Source organism: Gossypium hirsutum, chromosome D04 (genome assembly GCF_007990345.1).
Source record: "Gossypium hirsutum isolate 1008001.06 chromosome D04, Gossypium_hirsutum_v2.1, whole genome shotgun sequence".
In the NCBI taxonomy this organism is placed as follows: domain Eukaryota; kingdom Viridiplantae; phylum Streptophyta; class Magnoliopsida; order Malvales; family Malvaceae; genus Gossypium; species Gossypium hirsutum.
The window spans coordinates 42,412,504-42,434,611 of NC_053440.1; the positions used below are offsets into that span (position 1 = coordinate 42,412,504).

General features: G+C 32.6%; 1 protein-coding gene across 2 annotated transcripts; it reads left to right on the forward strand.

Annotated features, from left to right (window-relative positions):
- Positions 1 to 16,855: 16,855 nt before the first annotated feature.
- LOC107899641 (cytokinin riboside 5'-monophosphate phosphoribohydrolase LOG3) lies at positions 16,856 to 21,034 on the forward strand. Of its 2 annotated transcripts, none has more exons than XM_016825406.2 (7): positions 16,856 to 17,185; positions 17,859 to 17,956; positions 18,117 to 18,147; positions 18,748 to 18,847; positions 20,192 to 20,262; positions 20,374 to 20,517; positions 20,779 to 21,034. In XM_016825406.2, the coding sequence occupies exons 1-7, from the start codon at positions 17,066 to 17,068 to the stop codon at positions 20,866 to 20,868; spliced, it is 654 nt and encodes a 217-aa protein (XP_016680895.1). In that variant the 5' UTR covers positions 16,856 to 17,065; the 3' UTR covers positions 20,869 to 21,034. The 2 variants fall into 2 exon arrangements, with proteins under 2 accessions (XP_016680895.1, XP_016680896.1); XM_016825407.2 differs by lacking the exon at positions 16,856 to 17,185 and adding an exon at positions 17,386 to 17,568.
- The last annotated feature ends 1,074 nt before the right edge of the window (positions 21,035 to 22,108 follow it).

Here is a 22,108-nt window from a genome sequence, read left to right on the forward strand (position 1 = left end):
TTCCTTAGTTGTTTTCTTGACACTATATACTTCATAAAGTTCATCAGATAAACTGTTCAAAATATAGTTATGACATAGGAAATCAAAGTTTTTCCATGCTTCAACTATGTTGAAGGCGGTAATAGCATCTTCCTCATCCTCTCTAAAAATATTAGGATCATCCTTTTGAAATTTTGTCATTTTCAACATGGTCAAATAGAACAACATTTTATGTTGCCATGTTTTAAAATTCTCTACAGTGAATTTCGCAGGCTTTTCATTGTGATTTATAGTCATAAGTAATGTTTGACTTACAGCCTGAGCCTGAGCAGCAACAATCGCCTCAACCTTCGAATTGGATGAGTTGTTTGACGTATGAGACATTTTTTCTGTAACCGGAATAAAGAACCAGAATCTATAAATAAACTAAAATCTGAAACAGAAGTACAAACCAATCTTAAATAAGTTATGATGGTAATTTGTACACCTTAGATTAAAACTATAATAATTAGTCTGCCTTAAGAATGTAAGAAAAATTGATATCGTATGTAGTATTAATATGTCAGTAACAATAATGCAGTAGTAGTAACACAGCAGAATACCTATAATTAGACAAAGTTAAAAATTAGAAGAAGAATTTTGTTGATGCCTGTATAAACAGTTTCCTTAAGATAGATTCGTCCTCACCTTGGTGCTTTGTGTAACGTTGGATGTCTGTCTTCCAGGATACAAGAACAAAAATCACAGTAGTAGCACAACAATAGTGATCAATCAAACACAATCTTGCCTTTCTCTATTACCAGAAGAAATGAATTTAGAATGAATTTTTTATATTGATAGTTTTGATGATATGTTATTGAAATCTCTTAACTTGGCTTTATATAAAGGAGAGTAAATGAATGAAGAGATTTATTGAAAAATTAATACACATGAGTGAATAGAGACAATGAATGAAAAAATTCAATATTAAACCAATGGATACATTTTTTCAAAAGATACAACTGTATAGAAAAATGTAATATTAAATCAAGAGATACAATTGTTTAATTTGAGTATCAATTATCATTCATCACTCAATAATTATTTTCCAACAAAGTAAATTAAGTTGGAGAAGATAATAGATATAGATGAGTGTATAATAATACTTTATTATCTTTAAAATTTGATGACGTGACACTATTTTATTAGTGCCTAAAAACTATGATTTTTAGGATGATCCTAATATAAGTTATTCCCTTTTTAATTTGTACTTGACATTAGATTTAACAAGTAAGGCAGGGTCAATATGTCGGGGAAAAGAAAAACATGGTCAAAAGGAGAAACCAACTAAATGAATAATAGTTAACATATTCACAATTAAAATGGTAAGGTTGTTGGTAAAAGTATTATGAAGACTATTGTATTAAGAGTTGGATTGTATTTTATCCTTTTTACTTTAAAAATGAGTAAATTAATTCTTATACGTAAGATTAAATAGTACATTGGTCATTTTGTTAAAAATTTCATCTATTTCTATTGTTAAAATATGTTTCATGTAAGTCGACATGAGATACATGTGGCATGCCACATGTAGCTATCTAGCTATTCTATTACTAATGCTAATTATTAAATGGATAAAAATTTCAACTGAAAGAACTAATTTGCTCATTGAATTAACATATAAGGAGTAATGTGCTTATTTTTTTTTAGTAAAAGGGGCAAAATGCAATCTGACTCCTAGTATATAAACTTCCATAGTACTTTTACCTAAGGTTGTTATTCATGGGCACTAAAATTAATTTTAATATGTCAACAACTTAAGGGAGAAATGGTTAAGGTATTAAAATATATATTTTTTAATATTTTACTATACCTCTATAGCGCATTTGTCAATCCTAACTCTGTTTGTAGAGACTAATTCACACCTCAATGATCAAGATTCAAACCTTATTATTGTAATTTTTTTAAATTTGTAGTTTGATTTGGTGCTGAAAAAAATATTTACTTTTACAAAATAAAAGAAAACTATAGTAGAATGACTTCATGACTAAATGAGTTTATAATTAATAAGCGAAAAGCTGAAACTTAATTATAAATCATTTGAGCCCTAATCACATATGTTCAATTGGTCCATCCGCTAGCTCGTTGAAACCAGAAATGAACTGCATGTTGAATTAAATGAACAAAAATGGATAGAAATGGGGAAAATAGAGAGAAGGGAAACATTTGGAAATGGTTATGGTTTTCTCCAAAATGAAAATGGAGAAATAGAATCATTTGAAAATGAATGTGGTTTTCTCCAAAATTAAAATGAAAATCACCTGCAAATGAATTTATGTTTTTCGAATAAAATGATGTTCGAAAATGGAAATAAATCATTTGGTCATAGTGAAACCATTGAATGTAGAAATATTAAATATATTTTCTCATAGTTTCTTTTACAGTATAGTCGTCATGATTTTAATGGAATTAGAATTGGGTTGAGAATATTATTTAATTGGAAATTAATTGAGATGTTTAATTTGGAAAATAGAAAAATAAATATCAGGTTGGATATAAATTAAAGAGTTGAAAGTATAGGAAGTACTTATAATTGGACCCGATATAAGAGTGGCCTAAAGCCTTTCATGTTAATGAGAGGGATGACAAACCCTAGTATTATTAACTAAGGTTGTCACTCCCTATACTTCTAGTCAGATTAGGAGTTCTTTTTTTATTTGAAATAGATTTCTACAATTCAACAAGAGTTTTACTCCTTCTCCCTATAAATAGATGACACCACTAAGGCTAAATACACAACTTTAAGATACTGTTACTCTGCCTAAAAAATAATGAGAGCTTATTCTCTAACTATTAAATCAAATTTTTGGATGAACAATTCTGTCAGTTTCTATTGAGAAGAGATTTTGCTTTCACGCTGAAAGTAAAGAAAACTATTTCTGGTTCTGTATTTGATTCGAATCGTTTGAGCCCACATTTGTAAGATTTTGTGGTATGAGAATAGCAGAGAAGGTCATTCGGTTGAAAGCCAAGAACGACAAGGATCCGTCCAACCAAAAACACAATTGCGATTTCGGTAAAAGGTTTATTGCTATAAATATCACAAACCGGTTTAGTTTTCAAAATTTTTATTTTCCGTTGTGCAAGAAAATTGTTTTCAATCTGGAATTTTTTCCAACAAAAGTATCTTGTTTCTTTAGAAGATTTTTTCTTAAAAAATCTATGATGTTTTATTCCATATGGAAGAGCTGATCAAACTGAATTTAAGGGGATTGAATATTAGAGTTTTTACAAGCCTTTAAGCCTATATATGTAACATCCCAAAATTTAGGGGTTAGAATTCTTAGAATTATTAAGAATTAAAACATATAATTATTGGTAGGAAGTATTGAGAACTTAGGTTCAAATATTATAAATTTGATTTTATCTCTTTAAATTTTTCTGCACATGTAGAACCTAGGTAATATGGTTTATATATTTATTTGTGTGTGTTTTGGGCATGAATGTGGGCACTAGCCCAATGGTTAAGGCCTTTTCAAATTTTCCCTCACTTCCAAAGTTCTATCCACATTAGCCTATCTTATTTTTTATGATTTTTAGACAAATGGGCTATTTGCCCGTTAGGCTTCAAACTCTCTATGTCATTTCCTAATTCTACTAAAATTCCTTATTGGTTATTTTATCAAATTGAAACCTTAACTCTCTTTATTTATACCCTAATTTTCTTTCAAAATTCTCTGTTTCAAAACTCATTTAAGCACTTAAGTTTTGCTGAAAAATATTCTTCAAAGTTTTTGAAAATTCGATCAAGTCATCATTAATTGTTCTTCTCCAAATTGTTGAAACTCGTTTCATTAGATTGTTAAATTTCTATCAAGATCAGTAAGTATCTCATCTTTTATCAACTAGGACCTTCCAATTCTGAAAGATATCGCGTTTTGATAAATATTTCAATCCAATTAAAAATATATAATGTTTTTGCCGAAAATCTCCACGAATATTGAAAATTCGTTCTTGATTCTTGTATTTTGTCAATTGAAAGACATTTGTAGGTGGTTGGATTGAACATGAATGTGGGGTAGTCGCATGAGGTCACGGGAAAGTCAGGAGTGTGCTCTTTTACGAAAAATTGAGTCAAAATTTGAAACTTTCCAATCGCACACGGCCTACCACATGGGTGTGTGGCCTGCCCGTGTGGATCACAAGGCCTCACACACGGTCATGTTCCATTGTTTTTCCCTACATCCGCATTTTGCACATGACCTGAAGCCTCGCACATGGCCTGGACACACAACCGTGTGGCTCCTGCACCTTACCCCCTTTGCATTGCACACGGTCTGGAGCCTCCGCACATGGTCGAATGCACGGCCCTGTGGATCCATTGCTGCACACGGTTGTGTGGCTCCTACACCTTCACCCATTTGCATCACACATGACCTGGGGCTTCACACACGGGTTATCCACACGACTGTGTAGCCCATAAAACTTAAAAATTTTATAGTTTTACATTGTCTCTAATTATTTTATGCAATTCAGTCTCTGATTAGGTTTTTAATGGCATCTAGATAACTAGATTATGCAATTAAGTCATGGACTAAGATTAGAATGATTGATTATATGCAAGATTGAATTTATGATTTTAATTATTTCTGATTGATTGCTTGATTTATGAATGATTTTATCTTTATCAATGTTATAAATGTCGAATGAACGTCTCGTATGCCTAAATGATTGAACTATTGATTGTTGGATATAATTGTAAATGTCGTTATTATGCAATGAAATAGAATGTTGAAAATATTAATGATTGAGTGAATGAATGCATTAAAGAATGATTGCATTGCATATGCATGGGGGGATGGTATGAAAGGAGGTAGAATGGTTGCTCATATTGACTGAATAAACAAATGATTGACTGTGTACCCACAGAACGACAAATTCCAATTGCAATCTCACTGTGTCGTATGATCCCTCTAACAGCTATTATCTCCGAGCGGTCATGACTCCGCAATTAAACGAATGTTCATTGTGTCTTCATAGCCATAGCAGATTCCAACTACGACGGTGTTACTGTCTACCCACAGTTACAACAGATCCTAACTGCGATGTTTTTACACTTTACTCTCATGGTCCCTCTAACAGCTTTCTACTGGGAGCGACTGTGTTTCCGCAATTATCGATAGCTTTTTATCTGCACTTACCATATATGAACAAATGTAGTGGTAAACGTCCACGAGCGGAGTAAAAAGGTGGAAGGGGTTCTAGGGAACTCCCTATTTGGAGAGCTAGTGGTCCGGGGTAGGATTAACGAATGTTAAATGAAACGGTAAATGAATGTTGCATGACATACTATGCATACACATTAAAAAGTACATGCTGAAATGACCGAACTGATAATGGTGCATATATCTAGTAAAAAAGATATTATGACTCTATAGTTGAATTTTTCAATTGAGTTCAACTGAATGTTAATGTTCTATTTCTCTAAGTGGCGAAAGCTAAATTATCGTATTGGTCAGATTATTATGTGAATTTGATTATTATGATTGACATGTACATTCAAATATTGGTTTGGTTTATCGAAAAGGGACTTGCATTGAGCTTCCATAGCTCACTCCCCCTAATTTCCATCTTTTCAAATAACCCAACGGACTAGGATGCGGACTCAACATGCAGAAGGTCTTGGCTTGCTCTCTCCAATGATTTATTACTATTATTTGTTATTTTGATTATAGTTTTATTTTAATAGAAACCATGGTATGGGACAATTATTTTAAATTACATCAATTAAGATGCATGTTATTAATAAGTATTCATAGAGATAGAAAGGTTTATACTTATTATTTCTCATTGATAATGATTTTAGAATGATGTTTATTTATTAAGTATTTTAACCAGGTTGATTTATTATTCAAAGATTATTGATTTATTTATTGCTGCTAGATTAATGTTAGTTTTAATTGATTAATATGAGTTATTCACTATGATAAACCAAGTTTAGAATTGAGGAAAGATTTGAAAAAAAAAAGAAGACAGGATCACTTCGATGATTAATGTAATCTCTTTGGCTCGGGTCTCCCGTCTAGGCCGGGTTGGGGTGGTTGCAATATATATAAAAGGTTTGTTTGTTATTCATCTACAAGATTGATTGAAATTATGTTATTCATTGTAAGAAAACTTATTTTGATGCGTTGCTGTAAACAAATTATTCTCTTTGTTTAGTTTGTAGTTAAACTTTTAAGAAAAATATTTTAATGGAGGTAATCTAATTAATATATAAGAGTGGTGTTGTCACTCAATGAATGAAATGAACTTAAATCATTTTTTTATAACTTTTATGTTATATTATATTTTTACTTAGTAAAACTAAATACAACTAGATCTAGAATTGGAAGGGAAAAGAAACTCTCAATGTTTAATATATAGTGATTAAAAACGTTTTGATACATGTTTGTGTATTTATGTTATTATCTTATTATAATTATTTTTTATTGTGTTTAAAATAATTGTGATATCAACCGTGTCACGTTAAACATATATTCTATATTTTGGAATGGGTGTGAAAATAACAGTGTTAAAAAATAATAATAATTTAAATTTTAATAGAAGATATTATTAAAAATAGTAGTTATAAATTTTAAAAAGATTGATCTTTACGAGTTATAAAATCTTATGAATGATGCTTAACCATATAAAAAATAAAATAATAATAAACAACACACATTTTTAGCTTGTACTTGGCATTAGATTTAGGATCAACTTGTTGGGGAAAAGAAAAACGCGATCAAAAGTACAAACCAACTAAACGAATAATAGCTAACATATTCACAATTAAAATGGTAATGTTGTTGGTAAAATTATTATGAAGACTCTTGTATTAAGAGTTGGATTATATTTTGTCTTTTTTATTTAAAAAATGAGTAAATTAATTCCTATATGTTAGATTAAATATTACGTTGGTCTTTTTATTCAAAATTTCTTCTATTTTTACTGTTAAAATATGGTCCATGCACGTCAATATGAAGTACATGTGACATGCCATATGTAGCTATCTAATTATTTCATGAGTCATGCCAATTTTTATAAGGATAAAAATTTCAACTAAAAGAACTATTTTTCTCTTTGATTTAACATATAAAGGATTTTCTTTTTCATTTTTTGAGTAAATGGGACAAAATGCAATCTGACTTCTAATATATGAACTGTCATAGTACTTTTACCTAAGGCTGTTATATGCGGACACTAAAATTAATTTTGATAAGTGATGTTTAAGGGAAAATGGTTAAAGTATTAAAATATTTATTTTTTAATATTTTATTATACCTCTATAACACATTTGTCAATCCTATCTTTAATTAACACCTCAATGATAAAATTCAAATCTTATTAATATAATTTTTTAAAACTTGTAATTTGATACAAAATATAAAAAAAAAGTAAATAAATAATGAACACACAGCTGGTCTCGAATGAGTTAGGGATTCGAAATTGAAACTGCTAAATGATTTATATCTTTACAAATTTAATGGTTTTATTTTTGGAAAGACAAAGTGGCCCTTGATTTTTCAGAAAGCATTGAAAGAGAAAAGAAAAGGATTGTAAAATATTTGAAGAGAAGGACAATGGGTGCATGTCATTTCCTGTTGGGAAACCAAAATAGTCGAACACTCCCCTCCAATGGGGAGAAAAAGTAAGAAAAATTACATTAAATTGAAATTAATTTATTTTCCTGGAAAACAATGGTGGTGCAACATCCACTTTCATGAAGCCACATGTCACCTCAGGGAGATGAAGCAAATTATGTCACTGAACAATACAAAGAAGGTGCTCCACACTTTATAAAAAAAAGCAGCCTTTTTTTCTTCTTCCTTTTTCTATCTCTTCTGGAAAATTAAACATAAACGTTTTGGTGCATCTGATGGTACACTTTTAAGTGTGTGTTTGATGACAAAAACAAGTTGCCATTTACCGGAAACAATAAAACAAGAAAAGAAAAGTTGAAATTGAAAGCTTCTTTTGAAATTGTGAACCCAAAATGTTAAAATTTTTTATATATAAATATGAACTTTCGAAATTGAAAGCAACTTCTCTCCAGTTTTCTGGATTTCCTGTAATCTCTTTTTTGTTTTTGTTGGGTTTTGCTTTCTTTTCATTCCTCTATTCTGTTTTTAATTTCATTTCCGTCAATATTCGCGTCTACGTGTACCGTACGGTAACTGAAAACAAAATACTATTTACATGTGTATCTGTGTTATTATACTATTTTTAATCATATTTTTATACTATTTAATAAATTGTGTAATTATATATGTGTGCTTTCAATCCGATCTAATGTGTACTCCACGTATAAGTTTTTATCCGATTTCTTTATTGTTGGTGTTCTGTATTAATTTAATTCTATATTGTACATGTTTTTGTGTCTTGCGCCTATGAATATATTGTATTTGTATTAGTTAAACCTTTAATTATCGTTGATGTTGGGTATCATTAAGGGAGGATACACAAAGAGGATGTAGTGTTGGTTCACCTAATGAGAGCAGTATGGTGGCTAGGATGCTTAAATATCGATCCGTTTCTCATTACATCAAGGTATTTATAGGAGAGGTTTCATGTTTGATGGTGTTGACACGGTGAAGCCACCATCACTGCGGGACACATGGGAAACATGTCTGCATGGGATGCATTTTTCATTCCTTTTGAATCATCGTGCAGAGTAGTTAGATTCACATAGATTTTAGTGGCCTAAAAAGTCATATTTTGAACAAAAGAGCGAATGTCAACAAAGACCTATTATAGGAAGCGGATAGTTGTCTCATAGGATGGTCGATCAAGGTCTTTTCGAGGACAGAAGGTCAACTAGAGTTTTCAAGGTTTTGGATCTTTTGGTGATTAAGTGGAAGGGCGTCTTTCGGGTAGCTTGCTGTGTTGCCACGTGTCCCAAGTGGGAGTTGTATAACAAGTATAAATATAATGTTATGTTTTATTTCCTTAGTTTAATCATGCCTTAGTCCCTGTACTGTTTGAACTTTTAAACTTTAGGCCTTTACAATGAGATGTGAGTTTAGACAAAGGGCTCTGCCAATTTATACCGTCCATAATTGGTTGCTTGGCGTGACCATTGAAATTTAAGACAAAAAAATCATTCAATAGTTATCGGAATCTCTGTAACAAAGATGCAAAATTTGCACATTGGGAAATGCCAATAGGAGGGGTCATTACAGAAGGGGTCGGATGGTGGCACGACTGGATCGTGGTGACAGATCCACCATGGCTTCTCATCTTCTTTCACTGCACTGCACACACATACACACAGACAAACAAACAAACTTATATCCCAAAAAAAATAAAAAAAATATTCCCCATTTGCAGCTCACTGAAACCTTGGTGTTTGATTGAGATGTGGGTGTTGATGGGGTCTCAACTTACATAATCTCTTCTCTCTTTTTTCCTTTTTCTTTTGAAGCATTAGATGAACAATGGGTGTTATTAGCTGGCTGATAAGAGAGATGGATAAACATTGCCTGAAACTAATTTCAGATTTAGAGTTGGTGGGGATGCCCTCTACAGGTTTTTCTGTCTGCCACCTTTTATTTTTCCCCCTCTTCTCCTTTCCTTTCTATCTTATCATAAATCTCAATCAATTCCAACATCTGTTTTAATTTTTTTTTTGGGGGGGAGGGGTGGGGGGGGGGGTGAGATTAATTGTGGAAATAATGTAGGTATGTAAGACCATGAATTATAGGTTAATGGAACTTGCTGTTATTAATCATCTACAGATTTGTTTTTGTTTCGATTTCTGAATCCATTTTAGGCTATTTTTACAACCAAGTGCCTGATTTGCCATGCACCAATGTCTTGTTAGAAATATTGTCTGTAAACACACAAAAACATGAGGTAAATGCGCATGCAAGCATGCAGAAGCTCAAACATATACTTAAATGAAGAAAAATGAAAGCTCAAACCCCTATTAAGCTATAGTAATTATGTTTTATAGTCTCTAAATATAGGGAATGGGCAGGGATTAGGCAGACAAATTGTTGGAATATTTTTAAATATTTATAGTATCCCAATAACTATAAATGAATGGGTGTAATTAATCAAAAGATAAAACTTTTGGTCATTGGTCAAAAGTTATATCATTTGATTTTTTAAAAAAGAATTATAACTATTCAAAAAATATTATTTGAATAGTTACAAAATTAAATGAATAATTATTATTATTTATTTATTCATAAAGACACCTATTGAAAAATGTCTCTATGAAGAGACACGAAAATTCCTATAAATAGGAATGGGATTTCATTTGGAAATTATATCAACAAATTCTAATATTATTTCTTCTCTTCCTTCATTTTCTAATATTATTAGATTATTCTATAAAGTATTGCTGCAGAAATCCTTTGTAGAAATTGAGTTTTTGTTATACATTACTCAGTGCATAGTGGACTATTCTCGTCAATGCAAAACGCAAATAGTCATTGGCTTCATTGTATCCTCGAGGTTAATTTGCTTGGAACTCGTTTGCACACTGAAGATAAGTGGGGGCGAATATAACCTTAAAGATAGTGGCTTGATACACGCCTTGGAGCCTGTCCTGTTTCTTCTTTTTCTTTTCGAGTTCCGATCGTGTGTTCGAGTTTTTTCCTTACCGGAGTTTTGTACTAACAATTTTAAGGTTATATTTCATGATGACTACCACAACACATGAAAGTGGAACACTAAGGGAGTTGGCTTCCCACTTTGTTAAACTTGATCGATTTGATGGTGGCAATTTTCGACGATGGCAGAAAAAGATGCACTTTTTGTTATCAACTTTGAAGATTGCTTATGTTTTGGATACTCCAAGACCTGAAGAGAATGAAAACGAATCTATTGCTGCAACCCGAGAAAGACAAAAATGGGACAATGCTGATTACATGTGCATAGGCCACATATTGAATGGTTTATCTGATGGTTTGTTCGACACCTACGAAAACGACGTCACCGCTAAAGAATTATGGGACAAATTGGAGGCAAGATACATGACCGAAGATGTTACAAGTAAGAAATTTCTTGTCAGTCGTTTCAATAATTATCAAATGGTTGATGGTCGTTCTGTTATGGAACAATTTCGTGATATTGAAAAGATGCTGAATCAATTTAAGCAATATGATATGAAAATGGATGAAATGATTGTGGTATCCTCTATAATAGACAAACTTCCTCCATCTTGGAAAGACTTTAAAAGAAGTCTAAAACATAAGAAAGAGGAAATATCTCTTGAGGCTTTGGCAAATCATCTTCGTATTGAAGAAGAGTATCGAAAACAAGATCAGAACCTAAATTCTGAAAATGCCAAAGTACATGTTACGGAGGAAGTACAGACTACTAAACCATTCAAAAGAAAGTTCAATCAGGCTGATAGAGCACCTAAGTTCAAAAAGAAACAAAAGGGCTCATGCTATCATTGTGGAAAGCCGGGATATTTCAAGAATGAATGTCGATTTTTAAAGAAGAAATCATCTTCTAAGGCTGATAATAACGAAAAGTTCGTTGCAATGATATCTGAAATTAATATGGCACAAGATGATAATACATGGTGGATTGATACCGGAGCAACCAAACATGTGTGCAAAGACAAAAGCATGTTCACAAATTTCACACAATGTGAAAATGACAATGTCTTGTACATGGGAAATTCTTCCACCGCAACAATTAAAGGCAAAGGGTCTGTTGAACTACAATTCACTTCTGGAAAGGTTTTAACCTTAAATGATGTATATTATGTACCAGAAGTTAGGAAAAATTTAGTGTCTTGAAGTCTGTTGAATAAGTTTGGTTTCAAACTTGTTTTTGAGGCAGATAAGTTTATTTTGTCTAAGGGAGGAATTTTTGTGGGAAAAGGGTATATGTATGAAAGCATGTTCAAACTTAATATTATTAATAAGAATAAAAATACTATTTCTGCTTATATGGTTGAATCATTTTGTTTGTGGCATTATAGATTAGGTCATTTGAATTATAGAAAATTGAATGACATGTATAAATTAGATTTAATTCCTATTTTAATAATAATATTGAAAAATGCAATACCTGTATGTTGACTAAAATTACAAGAAATCCTTTCCCTAAGGTTAAAAGGAAAACAAAATTGCTTGATTTGATACATAGTGATTTATGTGACTTGCATAATACTCCTACATTAGGTGGAAAGAAATATTTTGTTACTTTTATTGATGATTGTTCTAGATATTGTTATGTATATTTATTGCATTCAAAAGATGAAGCGCTTGATAAATTTAAAGTTTATAAATCTGAAGTTGAACTTCAGTGTGAATCATTTATCAAGTGCTTAAGATCGGATAGAGGTGGAGAATACTATAATCCAAGTTATTTTGAACTCATTGGAATTGTCCATCAAGTTTCAGCCCCTTACACACCACAACAAAATGGTGTAGCTGAAAGGAAAAATAGAGTCTTGATTGAAATGGTAAATTCAATGTTATCATATTCAGGTCTTGGACAGGGTTTTTGGGGAGAAGCTGTTCTAACAGCTTGTCATATATTGAATAGAGTTCCTAATAAGGAAACTAAAATAACCCCCTATGAACAATGGAAGAAAAGGAAACCAAACCTTAATTATTTAAAGGTTTGGGGTTGTAGAGCTATTGTAAAAGTTCCAACACCTAAACGTAAAAAGTTAGGTGAAAGAGGAATTGAATGCATATTTATAGGTTATGCACATAATAGCAAGGCATATAGGTTCATAGTAATTGAACCAAATGATTCAATTTCAATTAACACGGTTATTGAATCAAGAGATGCTATTTTTGATGAAAATAGATTTAATTCTATATCAAGACAATTACAACCACAACAATTGATTCATTCTTCAAATGAGAATGAGATTCCATTGAAACAAATTGATAATAATGATGAATCTTGTCAAGAATTAAGAAGAAGTAAGAGGATTAAAAAGGTCAAAGATTTTGGACCAGATTTCATTATGTTTTTTGTAGAAGGAAAAGGTGAAAGTATATGCAATAAGATACCTTATTGTTATAATACCGAATCTGATCCTATTACATTTGAAGAAGCAGTGAAATCTCAAGACTCTGCTTTTTGGAAAGAAGCAATAAATGATGAAATGGATTCAATAATGGGAAATCAAACTTGGATCTTAGTTGATCTTCCACCAGGTTCCAAACCAATAGGTTGTAAATGGATCTTCAAAAAGAAAATGAAGGTCGATGGAACCATTGATAAATTTAAAGCAAGGTTGGTAGCAAAAGGTTTTACACAAAGACAAGGTATTGATTACTTTGATACCTATGCTCCAGTAGCAAGAATTGCTACAATTAGACTATTAATATCACTTACCTCTATATATAATTTGGTTGTTCACCAAATGGATGTTAAAACTGTATTTTTAAATGGTGAATTGGAAGAGGAAGTGTACATGGAGCAACCGGAAGGATTTGTTGTTCCAGGACAAGAGCATAAGGTATGTAAGCTTGTTAAATCTTTATATGGGCTTAAACAAGCACCAAAACAATGGCACCAAAAGTTTGACAAGGTTGTTTTAGCTAATGGCTATAAAATAAATGAATCCGATAAGTGCATATATAGTAAATTTGATAATGGAAAGGGTGTTATAATTTGCTTATATGTAAATGACATGCTCATTTTTGGCACGGATTTGGAACAAATAGAAAACACAAAGAAATTCTTGTCAAACAACTTTGCTATGAAGGACATGGGTGTAGCAGATGTTATTCTTGGGATTAAAATAACCCGAGATGAAAGCACTATAGCTTTATCACAATCACATTACATTGAAAATGTGCTTAAAAAGTTTGATCTTTTCAACTGTATACCAGCATCTACACCCATGGATCCTCAATTAAAATTAGTATCTAATGCTGGTAGGAAAATTGATCAATTGAAATATGCAAGTCTAATTGGTTGTCTTATGTACATAATGACTTGTACAAGACCAGATATTGCATATGCTATTGGAAAATTGAGTAGATACACAAGTAATCCAAGTAGTTTGCATTGGCAAGCTTTAAATAGAGTACTTAGGTACTTAAAGAAAACTATTAACTATGGATTGTGTTATAATGGATATCCTCCAGTTTTAGAAGGGTATTCGGATGCTAGTTGGATTACAAGTTTGGAAGATCATGCATCTACTAGTGGGTGGATCTTCATTCTTGGTGGAGGAGTCATTTCTTGGGGTTCCAAGAAACAAACATGTATTACTGATTCCACCATGGCAGCAGAATTTATTGCATTAGCCGCTGCATCTAAAGAAGCAGAATGGTTAAGAAATTTGCTTTATGATGTACCTTTATGGCTTAAGCCAATTTCACTTATTTCTATCCGTTGTGATAGTAAGGCTACTCTAGCAAAGGCATATAGCCAAGTATATAATGGAAAGTCTAGACACATTGGATTAAGACATAGTTATGTCCGACAATTAATCTCTGATGGAGTGATCACTATTAATTATGTGAGGTCAAGTGAAAATTTGGCAAATCCTTTGACAAAAAGTCTTGCTAGAGATGCAGTAAAAAGGACCTCAAAAGGGATGGGACTCAAGCCTATTAATTAGAGTCACCCATGATGGAAACTCGACTCAACGCTTGGTATAACGTCAAGTCTTGAGTTCAATGAGACAAAGTACATCATTAGTATGTGACTGTTAGCACTATAAATAAATCCATCCTAAGATTAAAGTGCTAGGTACCCGTAATGATAAGGGAAGGATGAGTAATGTACTCTTAATGGACCCATAACATAAATATGTTAGAGTGTTATAATTACGGGAACACTTTTGATGGGATCTACCTATGTGAGTGGAAGTGTGGCCGCTTCTAGGAGCTTAAGGGCTTGGCTCTGACAGCACTCATGAAAAGAGGACATAGACACATGGCTATAATACTGTCCCTAGATACTATGCATTGACTGATGTTGAAATCATTGTGTGAGATGTGTTCAGTTAATCAAATGGAATAGTTGGTTCAAAGCTTAGTCTACCATACAATTTCGATTAACTTTAACATGTTTTCACTAAGTGAAGGTTCAATCGTAAGACACCTTTATTTATGCAAATTGATTTCCAAGAATATCAAAATCTAAATATTTTGAAAATGAGGGGAGATTGTTGGAATAATTTCAAATATTTATAGTATCCCAATAACTATAAATGAATGGGTGTAATTAATCAAAAGATAAAACTTTTGGTCATTGGTCAAAAGTTATATCATTTGATTTTTTAAAAAAGAATTATAACTATTCAAAAAATATTATTTGAATAGTTACAAAATTAAATGAATAATTATTATTATTTATTTATTCATAAAGACACCTATTGAAAGATGTCTCTATGAAGAGACATGAAAATTCCTATAAATAGGAATGGGATTTCATTTGGAAATTATATCAACAAATTCTAATATTATTTCTTCTCTTCCTTCATTTTCTAATATTATTAGATTATTCTATAAAGTATTGCTGCAGAAATCCTTTGTAGAAATTGAGTTTTTGTTATACATTACTCAGTGCATAGTGGACTATTCTCGTCAGTGCAAAACGCAAATAGTCATTGGCTTCATTGTATCCTCGAGGTTAATTTGCTTGGAACTCGTTTGCACACTGAAGATAAGTGAGGGCGAATATAACCTTAAAGATAGTGGCTTGATACACGCCTTGGAGCCTGTCCTGTTTCTTCTTTTTCTTTTCGAGTTCCGATCGTGTGTTCGAGTTTTTTCCTTACCGGAGTTTTGTACTAACACAAATAATAAAAAAACCAGAAACAAACAGCTAAAAAGGCCAAGTTTTTGGGATTGGGGATGTTAAAATAATTAGACCCATATTAGTTTAAACACCATAGGTTCATTCCTGCTATATCCTGACAATATGCAACAAAAAGACCAGATTAAAACTAATGAGAAATCAACAAATGGGATTTGATTAAAATGGGTGCAATTAGTGAAAGAGAAGACGAGAGTTGGGGGACAGCATGCTTGGGGAGGTTGAGAGCTGAGGATGGGAAGGGCCTGCATATATGAAATAAAAACCCAATGTTTCCTTTGAAAACAACAAGTTTGTCTAGCAATGGAGGGTGGATGAGGGTACAAATAGGTGCATTGGCCATCACCTACTTATGTTTTTATTCAATCATAAAATGCACAATGCTCTATAACACCATCTGAATCCCTCTGAATTTTTACCCATAACTTGCTCAGATAATTATTTTTTTTTTGTGTGTGTTGCAAATATAAATATTTGCAATATCTATGTTGAATAATATTATTTTGACCATTTCACTGAGATTAAACAAATTATATACCATCTCAGATTGTCCATGTCTTGCCTTTTCTTGGTGTCATAAAGTGTGAAACTGTTTTGTCTCTATATGGTATATAGAAGAATGACAAGGTGATTATTGATTATTTGAGCCCGGCATTCATATCCTATGCATAATCAAACATGGATTTGAAACATAATCCTCTAAAGATTCTTCAATATATGAAAATTTTAGAAAGAAAAAATTAAATATCTCATATCAAACACTCCTACTTGAATTCGAGTTTCTAATGTACAAGAGGGTGCAGTGTTGTACAAACAAGGTCACATAACTTATAGTGGGACTAGGAAGGACAAGGGAAGCTGCATTTCATTAGGGGCAATTGGCAACTTGACAAGGGAACCATATTGTCATTTAAATTACCAATTTTTTTGCTATATTATAAAAAAAAGAGTGGGAGCTTAGAAAATATAAATGAATAAAACTAAAAGAGTTAAGTGGTCCACGCGTGCCAAGATTAGCTGCGTTTGTGTGAAGAAGCGTGCTATGAAGCACTCACGTGCGGCAAGGTTTTATATATACGCATGAAGAGTAGTAGTAGTAATCAAGCAAGGAAATTTCAAGCTTGTAAGCTTTGCTACTTTGCACTGCTTTCACATTCTTATATGTGTATACGTTAGGAAGCAAAGAGACAGGTCTAGAATGAGATATTCTTGTATTAATTAGCCCTTTCTTTTTGTTCTGTAAGAAGCCAAAGTACACACACACACACAAAAAAAAAAAAACCTTGTGACAAAGAAAGAGAGATTGTTAATGGAGATGGAGAGTGAAACACAGCAGTCAAAATTTAGGAGGATTTGTGTGTTTTGTGGAAGTAGCCAAGGCAAGAAGGGTAGCTATCAGGATGCTGCTATTGAGCTTGGCAGAGAATTGGTATTTAACAAAAAGCTCTGGTTTTTTTCCCCATGTTTATTGTGGTCTTTTACTCAAAATGATACTTGTTTTGGTTATGGTTTTTGTTAGAAACTGCTTATTTTAGCAATATGGAGGAAATGGGTTCTTCAAGAAAACTTTTGAAAGTTGCTTAAAAGCCTTGAACTTTTGTTTTCATATGGTCGTATTTCGTATATACTTTTCCTTTTTTTTTTTATGTTTGTAACTTGTTTGTTAATTGGTTCATATTATCTTCCATTTTCAAAACACCTCAAGCTTTTTGGTTGTCTCTAGCTATCATCTTTCTCTCTCTTCCATTTTCAAAAGTCATTGGTAGGGAACTCCAATGGTGTTTCAATGTTTTCTTAATGCGTATTGAAGAGGTAGAAAAGAAGGGCACTGTTTTTCCATGAAATCTCATAAGTTACTAAAAGTTCGTAAATTTTAATGTACGGACAAGTACTAGTGTGTTGAATGAAAAAGAAAGTATCCTTTTCAATCTTATTGTTGGTAATCTTACGAATGTACACTGAAGAAACATTGGTTTTGTCAAATGAGATCATTGTAGATATATGCTTGAAATATGAACTAGAGGGACACAGAATCTCCCATTCCAAGAGTTTTTTAGTCTGTTTTTGCTGTGAGAGCTTACTTGTTTCTGTTCATTTTGCAGGTTTCAAGGAACATTGATCTGGTCTATGGAGGAGGTAGCATAGGTTTAATGGGTTTGGTTTCACAAGCTGTTCATGATGGTGGTCGCCATGTCATTGGGTAAGGCTTATGACATTCCAACAAGCTTAAGAAACAAAAATTCAGTGAACTGGCTTTGTTTGTTGTTTTGAAAAAATTGTCATTCTCATAACAAAACTATTCTTCTTAGTTTTGGTTTCCATTACAGCTGAACTTTTGTCATGTTATTGTCTCTCCGCAGAGTTATTCCCAAGACGCTCATGCCTCGAGAGGTATGTCTGTTACTGTTACAACCAGGGGGAAAAAAAGCCTCAAACTTTTTTATTATTTAAATCCATAAAAAATAAGAAGAAGAAATGGACCTTTGCCAACATACACCTTTCCATTATTTTGTTTTTCTTTCTTTTCACCATCCATGGTGCTAGTATTTTTGTTTATTTCTTTTCAACCCTCACTTTCTTTCTTTCTTTCTTCTCAGATCTTGTTTTGGGTCTTTGCTTTTGCTTCTGGTTCATTGGCGAAGACTTGATAACCTTATCCACAATATTACTAGGACAGTTTCAACTTGCTGCTTTGCCATTTTTCATTTTTGTAAATATTTTTGGATCATAATATTGTTTTCTTCTATGGCCAAAAAAAAGTTGGTTTCTTCTGTTTTTTCTATGTTGGCCTTTTGTAAATTTTTGGGTTTTTTTTTTTTCATTTATGTAGCTAAAATACTTACTGGCTAGGGAGATTGCTCAGTTTGAAGTCTTTAAGTCCACTATTCCTGCAACTCTCATCATTGCTTCGCTGCACAAAACTCGAAATCTCTTTCTTTCTCTCTCCATATTTCACTGTTCTTATTTGTTTTTCTGTGAAACAATTTGTAGTTAACTGGTGAAACAGTGGGGGAAGTGAAGGCTGTTGCAGATATGCATCAAAGGAAGGCAGAGATGGCTAAGCATTCAGATGCTTTTATTGCCTTACCAGGTTAGTATAACCAGATTTACACCAAAATATCAAGGAAACTTAAACGCTATCAGGTGCTTTTTACATCAAATTTAGCATGCAAGATTGACCATATCTCATGATTTGATCCACTAGAGACTCTGTTTTATTTTATTGTCAGTTCACAACAATATGTAATTTAAGATCCTGAATGCAAAGGCTGTTCTCCTGCTTTACCTTTACATTGCTCATTTGATGTAACTAATGTTTTTAAAAAAGTTGCTAAGCTGTGGAGTAAGGGAAGTCAAAATGTTAACTCATGTGTCTGTTACAGTTTGACACTATTAGCTATTTTTGGTATTTGCTATAGAGTATAAAGCAAGTATGTGCTGCCAGAATCATTACAATTTATGAATCTTTCTCTTACAAGACATAGACCCCCAAGTTCAGGACTAGAGAGCAACCCTTAGAACCCTAGTTCTTGAGCCATCAACTTCTTTCACTGAAAATTAGGCCGTCTAAGGAACTCTCTGTGGTGTTACAGTGCCCCCTTACCATCTTAAGAGTGAGGGAAATCCTTAAAACTTTCACTAAAAAGTGTATGACAACCAACAGGAATCCTATTTACTTGTCTCAAAAGGCTACTCTTTTTAGTTCTTTTTTTAGCTGAACTTTGACTTTTATATTTATCTTGAAAATTTATTCTGAATTGAATGTTAGAGGATATACAATGGCAAATCTGTCATTTTATTTTTATAGGGGATTGTCCTTTGCATGGTACCTACCAAAAGTTCAAAACCAAAAAAAGAATAAAAAAGAAAGGATAAAAGCTTTGTAAGGTGATAATGATTAATGAGGTAGAATGAGAGCCATAATGACATGAATGGGTAGGCAGGGAGGATTGTGCCTCTACTTTCACAAAGGATGGGAGCAATAAATACCTTGTTTTTGAAATTTGGGGAAAAAGTGTATATAAATCATAATCTAGAAACCTCTTTGTTATGCATGCCATAAATGATAAAACCATGGCACATCAAATATCAGGCAGTTAAAAAAACTATCTGTTTGCTTTATCTTTTCACACTTTTGATGTTAATAATCAATTCTAACCTTACATCTAGTAGTAGAGTTTTAATCTTCTAATGTCCCCCTTTCACTTTTCCTTTATTGAAGTTGACTGGCTAATTAGAATCATAGATGTCATTGCTTTTGAATACTCTGTCCATTCCTGTCCCTCAATCATGTCGAAACACCAATCGAATGTTGTACTAAAAGAGTGACATGATCATTTATTCAATGAAAAGGCATCAGTAATTAGGTATTAAGTTACCTCTTTTGGAGCATCACATGATTTGGTTGGATAAGACTCACATAAACTGCATGCAGGTGGTTATGGAACTCTTGAAGAACTACTTGAAGTCATTACCTGGGCTCAGCTTGGAATACATGATAAACCAGTAATGTCCTTGCTTTTATTTTTCCTTAAATGTTGATTATCACTCACAAACTGATTACTGATCCATCAGACTAATAACCAATAAATGCATAATTTTCCCACATTGTTTCAGGTTGGATTGCTGAATGTTGATGGATACTATAACTCATTGCTTTCGTTTATCGATAAAGCTGTGGAAGAGGGGTTTATCAGTCCAAATGCACGCCAAATCATTGTATCTGCACCCACAGCAAAAGAGCTAGTAAAGAAATTGGAGGTATAGATTAAAGAACCTTCATCATCATGTAAAGTGAAGATATGTCTCTTTCAAGCTCCATCTTTCCTATGGAGCCATAGGTGTTCCATGGAATTATAAAGTAAAACGTGTATAAATATTATATTAATTCAAAAGGATTTTTTGTGTCATGTGAAAGTGTAGACATGGTGTATTATTTCCTTAACCATCACATCTTAATGTCAATAAAATTTTCTCTGAAAGTAATGGCCTGTTTTTTCATGTCTACTTTACTGTCAACAGGAATACGTCCCCTGCCATGAAAGAGTTGCTTCGAAGTTGAGTTGGGAGATGGAGCAACTTGGCTATAAGACATATGATATATCTAGGTAATGCTTGGACTGCATGAAGGAGAAGAAGGTAGATGGAATTTGGAAGGCTTCAATTTAAAAAAAGAAAAAGAAAAAGTAAAGACTCAAAATTTCCTTCAATGTGGAAATTCTTTGTTTTTGTGTAAATTACTGCTATTGACATCAATATATGAATTTCAAGTCTTCAACCTTGTTCTCTTTTACTGGAAATTTGGATTTTAACAGTGTCTTTGATTTATTATTGATCTTCATCTCCCGAGCTCTTATGCAAAATCCATCACAGCAATAATATTGATTGCTATTTTCAGATTTTTTTTTTTATAAAAGCAGCTTAACATTGTTTCCTATTTGAGTGGCATGAAAAGGCTTGGACCTTGGGCATGTGGCAGTTAAATGAACAAAAAAACAAAGACAGTAAGTGAAAAATGAAAGGGGAGTGAATATTATGCATGAAACATGTTCCAAAGTCGGTGTTATCAAGTGCTTGGTTTTGGTGGTAAGGGAGGTAGCCCCACTACAGAATTAAAGCTAAAACCGGCGAGGGAAGGAGGCAGCCAACCAAGTGGGTAAATGAAAGAGAAGTGAGGTTTGGGGTCCATTACCGCCCCCCAAGAGAGTGGATGACATTTGTGATGTGCAGGAGGAGGGGAAAGGGAGGACCATGTGTCGTGGACATTTCAAGACACTATGATTCACTTAAGTTAGGTCCCAGTTTGACTTTTATCTCGAAAAGCTTTTACTGAAATGTGACCATGGTTGTTGGACTGTCACTTCCCCAGGTTTTCTAATGTTTTGTATCCATTTCAATTTCTTCTTATTTCAGTCTCCGTTTTTTTCTTCTTTTTAGGGGTGGGGGGGGGGGGAGTCAAAGAATCTAAAATTCAAACAGCCTATTTCTAAAACTGTTTCTTTATCTGTTACTCATGGTTTACAAGCTTTCATTGGAGGACCTGAATCCAAGCTTTACAAAATAAAAAAATAAAAAAGGACAATACTGCGTGAAGAATATAGGAAGGTCTTTATAAATATAATAACATTTTGTAATAGATAAGAAAGATATCAACATCCATGCAAGACGGTTGGAGGTAAGCCCCCTCTGGAAACATGGCATGTGAAATTTCAGGGTGAAAGCAATATCCATGTTCTTTCATTTTCTTCTTCTTGCTAATTTCTCTTACGGTAAAACCAGATTACTTTAAATTAATCCATTTACTATGAAATTATTTTAGTTAAAAAAATTAAATAAGGTCAAATTTTAATAC